Below are 13699 nucleotides of genomic sequence, written 5' to 3'. Positions count from 1 at the left end.
GATAGGGTTACATTTGTCTATATTGTCCATGAAGTGAGAAAGTAAACAAAAAGGGATATGAAAGTTCATTCTTTTGGGGTATGGATCCAAAAACAACAAACTGTGCCTTATGATGAACCAATGATGCATATTTGTTTAATGTTTGAATAGTTGTAAGTGTAGTATGTCATTAAGCAATGAAATGCTATACTTTGTGAACTTCGTTTCATAGTTTTTTTAATGTCCCATCATCCACATGAGACGTTTAGAGCAAGTTAATCACTTTCTTTATTTAGTTGTTTAGTAAAAAATTTGTCATTTATTTATCATGAGTTTGCGCAAGGGCTCCAAGATTTGGGTTCCTGACAGGGACTTTGCCTGGCTACCTGCTGAAGTACTCGAATCTTCCGAAAAGCAAGTTCGCATTGAAACTGTTCCGGCAACAAGGTGATTATTATGTTTGTGCCTTTTCTACTATGATTGCATTTGCGTCTATCTTATACTAATTCGTTTGAATGATGGTTTTGTAATGGTCGTTGTAGCAGGTTGTTGTGGCTTCTATGGAGAAATTGTTTCCTAGGGATGCGGATGAAGATGAACATGGTGGAGTCGAAGATATGATGAGGTTGGCTTATTTGAATGAACCGGGACTGTTGTGCAATATTTGGAGAAGATGCGTGCTTAATGAAATATATGTAAGTGTTTAGTGTTGGAATTTTTAGTATCTAGATATTAAGGCTTTACTTTAGCTTATTCTTCCACTTTTACAATCTCAGTTTATTGGTGAAATGCACGTGAGTCTATAATTGTGTTCTTGCACTTTGTAAATATGGGAAATGGTAATTGGTGTTTGGAAATGATTACATGTGAGGAATAAGGGTTAGGATCCAAGAGAATTTTATATGTGATCATGTGTATAAGAAATGTATTCTTGTTATGCTATATGAGATCATGTATCTGTGAAACTTGTTCTTTCAATGCTATAAACGTGTGTTAATCATGATGAAACTAAATGAGTTGTGTGTGTAGTGTTCATGATTGTAAAATGCATGCGATAAGTGAAAAATCCCAATTGCATGTGAATAATTTCTGGTGTGTTGAACCCTAGTTCATGTTAGAATGTATTTAGGGATGGATTAGTATGTTTAGATGATGATATTGGGGTGTTAGAATGGAAAATTTTTCGAGTTCCAGGCCCATGAATCTATTCAGGCACCTTACAAATTGATTCAGAAAGTGTTAAAACATAGAAAATTTGATTTTTGCTTTCATGACTCAATTAATGAAGTGTCTTGGAAAGTGTATTTTGGTTATGTTTGCTCAACTCAATTTAGGGCTTCTTCTTAATCGATTCAGAGACCCTATTTTATTATGAAACTTGATTTTTCTTTATTCTAACTCCTCGTTTCCCACATTTAATGAGCCTAATCATTCGCGAGAAGATTTTAGGTGGTTTCCACTTGAATTGGAAAGAACTTATCAAACCGTAATTTGGTCGAATCATCGAGAACCCTTATTGGTTGATGATCATACATGAAAGTTATTTAATTCGAACGTCATGAGAAAACCCTATAATCAAAACTTGATTGAAAGTAACAAATTATGAATTAATCGATACTTGGTGAGCGAGTAAACTTAGGTATCTTGATAACCATAAGCAAGTAGGCATATAAGTGATTACTCTTCGAAACAATTTAAGTACAATTCACTAATCCAAGTCATGAGAACTACTATAGCGGAGAGAGTTTAGGGAGTATGTCATGTAGAGATCGAGCTTTCCCAGTTATGGATTTTAAATGGTTTCAAAGATTTGAGGTGCTCTAACACAAATGACATGCCTAAGGTTCTGAGGTGCTTTGACACAAATGTTATTCCTAATATTTTGAGGTGATTTAAAACAAATGTCAAATCAAATGACTTGAGGTGTTATGATATAGATGCCATGCCTAGGATTTTGAGGTGTCGAAACACTAATGTCGAGCCTACAGTTTTGAGGTATCATAATATAAAGGTCAATTATAGGTGATGTAATAGGAGTATGCCTTAACTTGAATTTGCTTGTTAATCATGATCAAATAACGTATAATCGTGAATAAGTTAAGTTTCTGTTGAACAATGGTAATGGTGATAAGAAAGCCCTACCAAGTAAGCCTATTAAGATATGTCCATTTATGAGTGATCCGTCCTAATACATAAGGTAAATAATGATAATGTTATATTAATATGTTAACCTCCTGAAGTTGTAACAACACTCGCTCTAAGTAACATTACGCTGCCAAATTATCTCTTGACGTTATCACACAAAAATAGCAAAGAAACTTCATCTTCAACCTCACAACTAATAATATCTTAGTGAGTGTTAGAACTTAATCTTGAGAGAAAAATCACTCGGTGATTATAGCTTATTAAGAAACACATTATACTCTTGTATTATTGTTTAAAAGTCTTGAATTCAGTTTCTTAAAATTAATTATCATAATCTTCAATTAGGCTATCATTTTTCATTCTTGCCATTGTTTCTTTCTAAGGATGGTGATACATTGGTATTTTGCAGTTCTTATAATGAAGAAACAATTCTTTATAATTTGAGAGATAATACTATGCAACGAATAGAAATTAAAGTGCATAAAACTATTATTGATGATGAAACTCACAAATCTTTATGCTTAACCCTGGCCCAAGGTTATGTTGAAAGCTTAATTTCAATTTATTGAAAGTAAGTTCATTATTCATGGTTTACTTTTTTGAATTTATATTAATACTAAATTCATATGTGTTGTTTTAATAGTAACAGATGTTGTGAATATTCCTTTAATGATGCTTAGGTTGATTACGTTTTATTATTTGTTATATTCAATCATATTTTGTTGTTATATTATTTTTTGGAAGAATATAAACTTATATTGAACCAAAAACATGTTAAATACAAGGTGATATCTCGATCCAATCCCCATAAAGGCAAAGAAACTCAACCCTAAGCACTAGATTTCCATAAGCCCAACAAGGGGATTTCTAATTTTAGGGATGCACCACCCTCTATATACCTAAGTATCTATCACTATATTCACTATATCTTTATTATCCACATGAATGCCAAAACAAATTTTGTTCTTGTAATTCCAAGCTTCATACACTATTTCTACCACTGCACTTCGAAACAATATAGCCCTCTAACATTTCCCTTTACCTTTGCTGATAATCCACTGTAGCTCCTCTCTCCAATCTCTAAGATAATGAGTTATATTCATCCACTGCAAGACTTTGATTCAAATATTTCTCAATCCTGTGCACATAAAAAACAAATGATCAAGTATTTCCACTTGATTACAAAATGAACACATGTTTGTATCCAGAAAACCAAATTGGTTCATCCTTTCCTTTGTGACTATCTTGTTATGACAGGCTAACCATAACATAAACATTACTCGAGACGTTGTAAAATTCCTATTCATCAGATGCCTTCAATTCAGTTTAGGATGCTTCTTCTTTAGATAGTTGTAGACCTTCTCGTTGTCAAACTTTTTTTCTATAAGGCTTCAGTCATGCATGCCCATCATTGTCTCCATCAGCTTAAGAATGACTTTGAACATCCATGAGAAGGTATTATTTTCCTGCAACTGCATCAACTGATAGTTTTTGATATAGTAGACATGAATCCATTTTATCCATAAGGTGTCAGCTTTCCCACCCAAATTTCAGAGTAACTTAGCAATATTTTCCTTGTTCCAATCATCCAAAGTTATAACATTTAAATCCCCATTTTCTTTGGCATCATAAACCTATGACTATGCCACAAAAGACTTCTTTGAGGCACCTTTACTACCACTACAAAAGAAGGATCTGCAGATAGAATACGTTTTCTACATAAATTCCTTAGACATATATAGGAATTGAATCCAGTATTGAGTCATGGTTCTGATGACACTATTGATAAGTTGTAGTCTTCCAGCTTAACTTAGTAACTTGGAGCTCTAGTGGTGCAATCTAGCCACAATTCTATCAATAAGACCCATGTAATGGTGAATGGACAATCTCTTGCTGGAAAGGGGGATACCAAGGTATATAAAAGGAAGGTCGCCCTCAGGGAAGGATGAAATCTTCATGATTTCCTGCTTTGTAGTATCATTCACTCTCCCAAAGAACACTCTACACTTTGTAGGACTCACATTTAAACCAGTAGCCTGAGAGACACCCTTCATTTTCTCCATAACAAGTTTGACAAAGATGGTATCACCCCTGGTGAACATCAGGAGGTCATCTGCAAAGTTAAGGTTCATGATTTGGAGTCTTTCCCACTTAGCATGGAAGTTGAAATCACGGGTTTTCTAAAGCTGCTTCAGGCACCTATTCAAGTACTTCATCATAATGACAAAAAGTAAAGGAGATATAGGGTCCCCTTGTCTTATCCCTCTCTTAGCCTTCATGATAGAAGTAACTTCACCACCTATGTTAAATCAATAGGAAACAATTGTCAAAATAATCATTATCCACCTTCTAAACATGTTTGGTATGCCTATCTCTTGCAAAATTTTATCCAAAGTCAGTCAGTCCAATGTGTCATAGGCCTTCTGAATATCAGCATAGAGCTTGCATCTAGGAGTGAATTTCTTCCTACTCTACCCTATAATTAATTCATAAGAAAGCATGATGTGATCATATACTCTTTGGTCAGCCACAAAAGCAGTTTGACTAGGATTGATGATGCCGACTCATGATGCAGCCTAATCTTCTAGTCAAGATCTTAGAAATCACTTTATAAATTGTTGTACAACATGCAATAGGCTTGTAGTCTTTAATAATTTTAGCAGTATTACCTTTAGGGATAAGACTCACCAAAGTATAATTTAGGGTTAAATAAGTTTTTAGTCCCTCCCTGCCTTTAGGCAACGGTTTTTACATAAAAATCGTTGTCAAAACCAGCTAAAACCGTTGTCAAAACCCATGAGGGACTAAAAATGTAACTGCAATATTTATAGGGACCAAAAACTTATTTAACCCTATAATTTAGATCATGTACATCTTTTTTCTGAATGAAGAATTCCATAACAGCTGCAATGACATCCCGCTTTACAACACTCCAAGAAGATTTGAAAACTTTTTCTCTAAATCCATTAATCCCAAGGGCCTTAAGGTCTCCTATTCTCTTCAGAGCCTCTGCAATCTCTACCCCTGCCACATGAGCCTCAAGGTCCAGCCTATGATTATTAGATACCTGAGGGACATTTCTCATAACTGAGACATCAATACCATTCTGGGACATTTCTTGTGTGTTATCATTTTTTAATTCATGAGATTATCATTTTACTCCATTTGAAATATTAGTGAGGTCGTGCTAGGCTTTTAATAATTCATACATCATAAATCTGATGTATATAAGTAGAAAACAAACCTTTCTGAGATGAACAATATAAGTGACAACTATATCTGGTCTAACAATCCCCTCCACTCATAGTTCACAACTTTCTTCATGATATTCCCTTCAGTATCTTCGATTGTTATCTGCTTGACAAGCTCCTGCTTAATATCAACCTCTACAACAGTACATGCATAGGACACACATAACTTGTTAGCAATGCATTCTTCACTAACTATTGGAGTTCCCATCACACTCCCAATCTTCCCCAAACTACTATCTCCTTATAGGTAAAGTGGAAGCTGAGGAAATTTCACCCAAATAGGAACAGTGCGCAGCATCTCACATTTCAAATTGAAGTTAGGTTTCCACTCCCTCAGCAACATTGACATGTTGTGGAGTGTGTAAGGATCTTTCATAAGGACTTCATGTTTTTCTTTGAACGTCTTGAATTTGAGAATGAAGTACCTTTAATCATTGTAAAACATATCTGATAGTGTCACGAAGTTCCAGAACCTTGTCATGTATTTCTTAACAGCGTTGATACTTAGATCTCCAGATTCTCCACCAAGCACATACTTGATAAGAACAGATACTCAATATTTCACTTCCAATTCTACATCTGATTCTTCAATTGTCACAACAACGGGGGGACAAAATATATGGCCATAACTTTTACTGCGTTCCGAATCTCATTGATAACGTCCACCCAGAGCTTCTTCCCCTCCTTTCTCTCTCCATCAAGCTCGTCTTCTTCCACTAGGGTTTCGAGTCACGTCCCTTTTCCTTCACTCATTAGCGTCTCAATGTTCTTGTCAGCAACAGATTGTTTATCCTTATCTCTTCCCTCACCAGAATTCTGGTTAGAAACAATAATAGAAACCAATGTCAACAGCAGTGAAGGCACCTTCCGGCGTGGCCGCCCTCTCCCCTTATATCCCATCCTCTTTTCGCCCTTATATCCCATCCTCTTTTTGCCTCTTTCAATTCTGTTTGTTGTTTTTATATTATTATAATCAAAAGGTTTGCTTTTGTTCATAAGTGTGTGTTAATTATATGAATTAAAATTCTCCTTAAAAAAAAATCAACCTAGATTTTTTTATTTGGTTTGTCTTTAGAAAGTTTTAAATAAAATGAAAGTACTATGAAATATATCATCTTATCAAATTTTGGTGAGGAAGAGTTAATATACTCTACTATTGAAGGAGTGATGTATGTGGAGGGGGGATAATTTTTTTCCTGTGCTATCAAAGAAAAGGAGCTGCATCACTTTTATTGGAGGAATATATTGTTAATTGTTTTTTTGCAGCTATTCAATTATTTATATCTTCTTAGCTTTGCATTTGTGTTCGTTTGTTTGTTTGAAATTTGTTATGTTATTGTTTTATTACAACTGCTTTACGATTGCTTGACTGAATTTTCATTATCAAATCTTGACATACTTTTTGATTGTTTTATCAGTTTTCTTGGTTGCTTGTGGAAGAAATTGTCAAGTATCACTTGAGATGCTTCATTCTTGGGCTGAAGAAAAGAACATGATGTGGGAGTTATTACACATGATGGAAAATGTAAATCCATAAACAAGGCCATTTTTTCTGTGTTTGATTACATGTTGGAATAATGTGAATTCCTAAAAAAAAACACATTTCGTATCTACCATACTACAACAAATCCCTCTTATAAAGAGGACATCATAAATGACAAATCCTTGAAACCCTTTTGTTTTGTATATTCATCTTTTTTGTAAAAAAGATTAAGAAATAATTGATGTGATCAAGAACTAATAAACAAATATTTCTCTTCTCTTTTTAAAGTTTTTTAAATAACTTAATAACTTTTATGTATAAGATATTGTTAGGAAAAAAAGGTAAGAGGAGTCAATAAAAAAATTTAAAAACATGAGTTTTATTGTTTTTAAACTTTAATATTATTTTATTTTAATCAAAATATAATTTTTTTCTTCAATTTAATAACTTTTATATCTATTCAAAATTCTTTTCAATAACATAGTTATTTTTATATATAAGATATTGTTAAAAAAGTAAAAGGAGTCAATAAAAAAATAAAATAAGTTTTATTTTGTTGTTAAAAACTTTAATAATATTTATCTTAATTAAATTATAAATAAAAAATAAGATTAATCTTCACGCACTATTATTGTAAAAAAAATTCTACGAACACTTCATTATTATAATTTATACTTATTTTAGAAATAACAAAAATAAATTCAAATATCATCTTAGATCTGAGAGTAATGATATATCGATATATAAAATATATCAATATTGTTGGTGTATATGCACTTGATCCTACAAATACAAAACAAAAATGTTTTATTAAAAAAAATAATCAAAAAAGAAAAAAAATTGTAAATTTCTTTTTGTTAAAAACTTCATATAACTTTAAAGAAAGAAAATCAATTAAAAAAAGAAGAAGAAATGAGTTTAAAGGAAAAAAAAAGATATAAATAGTTAAGAGATTAATTCCTATACACTTTAGTGTAAAAAAAATTCAAAAATTTAAATATTAAATTAACTCAAACTTTTTTCCTTACATTTCTTTTCAACTAGTAACAAACCCGTGCATACGCAGGGGTTCTGATTTGGTACGCGCATTAATTTCTATAATAAATTTTATTTTAAATCAAAATCAAAATTTGAATCATAAGTTTTTTATCATAAATACTATTTTTTGTATATAAAAATATTTAGATCAATAATAATATTTTTTCCCGTATACAAATATTATTTATGTTTATGTATCAGTTAGTAAAATATCTGAATCAATAGTAAGATTTCGTATATAAAAATATTTAAATTAATAATAGATTTTTTCCCGTATACCATTTACGAATCAAAATTTTTTGGATCCCAAATATCATTTTTCATATATAAAAATATTTAGATCATTAATAGATTTTTCCCATATACAAATATTATTTATGTTTAGGTATCGTTTACAAAAATATCTAATCAATCGTAAATTTTCGTATATAAAAATATTTAGATCAATAATAGTTTTTTTCTGTTTAGCTTTTTGGAACAAATTTTTTTGGGATCATAAATACCATTTTTTATATATAAAAATATTTATATCATTAATAGATTTTTCTCATATACAAATATTATTTATATTTAGGTATCATTTAATAAAAATATTTAGATTAATAATATTTTTTGCCATATACCTTTTCTGAATAAATTTTTTTTTAATTATAAATACTCTTATTCTAATATAAAATTATTTAGATCAATAATAGTTTTTTTTTCCGTATACTGAATATTATTTTTGTTTAGGTATCATTTACAAAAATATCTGAATCAATAGAATTTGATTATAATAGAATTTGACTATAAATAATAATAGTATGTTACAATCGAATAAGTAATACATTTTTTTTGCATATTTAATTGTGAAATGACATCAATAACAAATAAGTTTTCTAATATTTAATTGTGCAAACATTATTTTAGTTGTATAAACTTCAATAATGACATATATTAATATAATAATATTTTAAATCTTATAAATTAAAATTAATAATAAGTGACACACTTTTTATATTTTATCCAATAACACACTTTTTCAACTATATCTTTAAATTCATTTTAATTGAAATAATTTTTATTTAAACTAAAATTATTATTATTTTGTTAAAAAATATTGTATCTTAAAATAAAAATTATTTCAAATTATATTTCTTCCTTATTAATGTTCAATTATTAAAGTTAATTTTTAAAAATTAAATATTATTTTAAATGTAAATTAATAATTATTTATAATGATCATAATAATCTTTTTTATTAAAGATTAATTTATTGAAATATTTTGATTAATAATTTAAAATAAAAAAAAAGTAAAAATGAAAAAAAAAAGTGAAAGTGAAAAAGTGAAAAGTGAGAAAATGAGTTGGAAAAAACTAAAAAGAAAACATTATCTGCCTTTAAATTATTAATTTAGACTAATATAATAAAAATATATTTTTATAATTTTCAGAACAACAAATTTTCTTATATATTATAAATAAGTTAGAAATTTATAGAGTAGAGAATAGTATATCTATAAAAAAATAATGAATACAAAATCAGCCATGTCAAAGATTCCGTCCCCGACATTCTTCCCCGACGATATCATCACTGAGATTATTTCGTTACTTCCAGTTAAGCCTCTTCTTCGATTCCAATGTGTAAGTAATTCTTGGAACACTCTCATTTCTGATCCTTCTTTTGTGAAATTCCATCTCAAAAGATCAAAAGCATCACCAAATCAGCTATTTACACTCATCACTAATCACTTCACACCTGTCGAGGGAAAAAAATGTTACTACAGTGATTGGAGTGTTGTTCCATATCCTATAAGTAGTTTATTTGAAAACCCGCCAACTACGTTTGACGGTTATTCTCGTTATTTTTTAAACGAAAAAGATTACCATCACTCTCGTATTGTTGGTTCCTGCAACGGATTAATCTGTTTGGCTCATCATGATTTGACTTCCACCCATGAAGAGTACTGGTTCCGATTATGGAACCCCGCCACTAGAAAAATATCTAAAAGAATTGGATATTCTCATCATCCAAGATTAGCCTTTGTCTTCAATTTTGGTTGTGATGATTCCACATGCACTTTTAAAGTGGTTGCATCCTGCTACACTCGTGATGAATATACAAGCGAGGTGAAAGTTTTAACAGTTGGTGATAATGTTTGGAGAAATATTGAAAGTTTCCCCGTAGTTCCTTTTGGTATAAACCATAGGCAGGATGATTGTGTGTTTTTAAATAGCTCTCTTAACTGGTTGGCTATTCACAAGGACATCCAGAACTACCTCCACGACGAGTTCGCCCAGTACTACTACGACATTTGGGCTACTTTTATAAGGGATTATACTATCGAGGACCTTGCTATTGTTTCACTTGATCTGAGGACGGAGACATACAATCAGTATCTATTGCCTCAGGGTTTTGATAAGCTGCCGCCGGTAGAGCCAACCGTCAGTGTGTTGGGGGAATGCCTTTGTTTTTCTTATTTTCAACTGGAAACGGATATGGTTATATGGCAGATGAAGAAATTTGGGGTCGAAGAGTCTTGGTTTCAATTTCTTAAAATTAGCTACCACGTTCTTCAATTATACTATAACTTTAGTTACAATCATCCCCGATTATTGCCATTGCTTCTGTCTAAGGATGGTGATTCATTGATATTGTGCACTACTACTGGTGGTGGGGAAGAAATTATTTATAACTCGAAAGATAATAGTGTGCAGCGAATAGTAGTTAATGTGAAAAAAACTATTACTGATGATGAAAGTTGCAATGTTTTATACTTGCACTTGGCTCAAGGTTATGTTGAAAGCTTAATTTCGATTTGTTGAAAGTAAGTTCATAATCCATGGTTTCCTTGTTTGAATTTATGTAAATTCATAGTAATAGACAGTGTGAATATCCGTTTTATGATTGCTTAGGTTGATCGTGTTTTTTAAATTTAATGAACTAAGAATTCTCTTTGATGTACTGAATTTGTTTTTGTTTTTATTTTATATGAACCAAAAGGTTTGGCATTTTTCAGAATTGTTTTTGTTTTAATATAGGGTATTGAATATTGCTGTTCTGATTTTGTTTACACTTTCTCAAGTACATTTATGCTGATTCTGTTTTAAGTGTTGATTGATATATCATACAAATCAAATATTTTAGAGTTGTTGACAATTACAAAATATAATTTATTAAAAATATCAAGAACACAAAACAAGGCTAGAGTCTAAGGCCAATCCCTCTCTACCTATGATACTAAAATATCCATAAATAAATAATCCCCCTCCTATTTTAATGAGGAGAATTCACAATCAAACAAGATGAACAGCTTGAAAATGAAACTCACGAAAATGAAAGTGAAATTGTAAAACTACAGTAAATATTAGGGTCTAATTTTATCATGATAATTTCAATCAAAATGAAACAGAAATACAAAAATTCTTCGAAAACGTCTTCACCATGACGCTATTGTGGGCGAGTGCTTAGAACCACAACTGACAAGAATTAACCCTTGGCTGCGGCTGAACCAACTTTAGATGAAGGAGAATATTGGTTTTTGTATTCTGCCCATGAATGAAACATCTAAAGTGATTCTTGACAATTTCTTCCACCAGCAACCAAGAAAGCGGATAAAACAGTCAAAAGGTATGTCAGAAATTTAAAATAGGGTTAATAGTAGTTTATCCCCTGTAACATGAGCGTGCAAGTCTCTCGTGTCCGACTTCACTAGCTCTGGTTCTTATCAGACACAATCCGGTATGGGCGCGCGCCCGAGCTTGTTCCCGACAAGTGCATATCCCACCGAGGACCTTCCTCCTCGTAGGGTTTCTTTGTGTCCCAACCATCCGAATTAAACGGGCTTCACGCGTTCCTAAAAGACAGCGTCTCCCATAATCTTCGGATTGGTTAACCCAGGACAAAGATCACGCACTGACCTCCGATATCCACGCGTCCTCCTGGCAGTCTCCGAATTGGGCCTGAATATCCAGTACAATAGGGAGACCTTGGACAAGCGTTGGGGGCTATAAGTACCCTCTTCTACTAGAGGGTCAAGTAACATCATTCTCTCCTTACCTAGTACTTGCACTCTGATTGCTCTTGCTTCTCACTTTAGCATCGAAGTACCTTGCAGGTGCACCCCCCAGTTTAAAGAAGATCCATTACTTTGCAGGCCTTGAGGATCCACCAGATCAGGTAAGATCATTATTAATAATATTTTTTTATTAAATTTGTGTTTCTTATTTGTTCTTCGGTATATAGTATGAGATAGTGATTAAACACTCCAATTATTTAATAAGTGTTGTTTATATTTAATTTATTTATTTTTAATAAATAATATAAATTTATTTAATATATTAATTAAAACATTATACTTTTTTAGACCATATATTTTTTTAGATATTATGATAATTGTTTTCGACATTACTTTCTGGCAATTATTTATACATGAATTCAACGTTTTCAAAAGTATTTATTTTCTTGTTTATTGAAGTAAAAAACAATATGTTATGTTTATTGTTTTTTAGAGTAAAAAAATTCATTAGTTTTTATTGATTTACTCATATTTTTTAATCAATAATATATGTGAGGTTAAATCACACATATTTATATATTATAGAGTTAAATATACAACCTCCCCTACCATTAGGGTGAGTTTTGATTTCTCCCAAAAGTTTTTTTTTTTTTGTGATTACACCCTTATAAAATAAAGATACTGTTTTCAAAAGTCCCTGTTCTATGTTTGACTGATTGGCTGTGAGAAATCTTGCAAGGTGGCATTCTGGACTTGCTGACTTGGATTATCACTTTGTATCAATTGCATAAAATTCTCTTTATTCTCAAATCCCCTTTAGGTCCAGGGCTGTTCATACTTCCATTATTCCATTTGTGTGCTTTTTTTGCATTCCTTCTCAAATCAACACGTTACAATTCATCCTCTCAATTCGAAGCATGGCTGAAACAATTCTTTTAGAAGCAACGAAAATTCCATTGGATTTATAGGTTTAGCTAGACGTGGTTGTGATCAGGAAATGGAGATGTGGGTATCCAACACAGTTCAAAACCGTAATCAGAAGTTCTAAAAATGTTGCAATGTTGGGGTATGATTGTAGGTGTTTTAAAGCAAAATTTGATTTTTCTTCATGTTAACATATATGTGAATTGTATTTTGTAGATTGGAAATAAGTGTGACTTATTCTTATGGGATGATAAAATTGGAGAATCTATGAAAAGGAAATGTGATATTCAATAATTCTGTACAAAGTGTGAGATTATAGAAGGGAAATTTGAAACCGTAACGAAGAAGTTGGAAAAATCGAAGCTGAAGCTTGAAGTTCCGAGAAAGATTAATATGAAGTTGAATATGGCCCTTATTACGTGTTGTTTGATTATTGCTTTATTGTACAAGTTAATGTAATTTTTAGTAGGTTGAATTATTGAACTTTCCTGGTTGTTGAAAAATGTTAGCGTTATCATGTATTTGAAACTTCATTGTATTAATGAAAATGTTTATGTTTCTCTCAAACAATTTGTGTTCATCATTTGATAAGAGAAGCAACACTGCAGCAAACATTTGATAATAGCACCAAAAGTGTGCCTCATTACTTCATTTGATAATAGTACCTAAAGTGTGGATAAGTCAGTCATTACAAAATAGCACCAAAAGTGTGCATCATTCTTACATTACAAAAGAGCACCAAAAGTGTGCATCACACATTAATTATAACATATCCACAAAAGTTTGCATCAAGCCTTACAAAATAGCGCTAAAACATATTAACTGTTATTATAGTATACACTAAAGGTCATAAACCGATTTCTTCTTGTGAGCCTTCTTTGG

At 31.3% G+C, this 13699-nt stretch overlaps 1 protein-coding gene across 1 annotated transcript; it reads left to right on the top strand.

Annotated features, from left to right (window-relative positions):
- Nucleotides 1-9405: 9405 nt before the first annotated feature.
- On the top strand, nucleotides 9406-10773 carry LOC131606181 (F-box/kelch-repeat protein At3g23880-like). Its single transcript, XM_058878452.1, has one exon. The coding sequence runs from the start codon at nucleotides 9423-9425 to the stop codon at nucleotides 10698-10700; it is 1278 nt and encodes a 425-aa protein (XP_058734435.1). The 5' UTR covers nucleotides 9406-9422; the 3' UTR covers nucleotides 10701-10773.
- The last annotated feature ends 2926 nt before the right edge of the window (nucleotides 10774-13699 follow it).

This window comes from Vicia villosa, linkage group LG5, assembly GCF_029867415.1.
Source record: "Vicia villosa cultivar HV-30 ecotype Madison, WI linkage group LG5, Vvil1.0, whole genome shotgun sequence".
NCBI classification, from domain to species: domain Eukaryota; kingdom Viridiplantae; phylum Streptophyta; class Magnoliopsida; order Fabales; family Fabaceae; genus Vicia; species Vicia villosa.
The sequence above is the reverse complement of the archived record's forward strand: the minus strand, read 5'-3'. Positions and strand labels throughout refer to the sequence as shown.

Bases quoted from the DNA above. Each gene is read 5' to 3' on its own strand.
- LOC131606181 (XM_058878452.1), top strand. From the start codon at position 9,423: ATGTCAAAGATTCCGTCCCCGACATTCTTCCCCGACGATATCATCACT.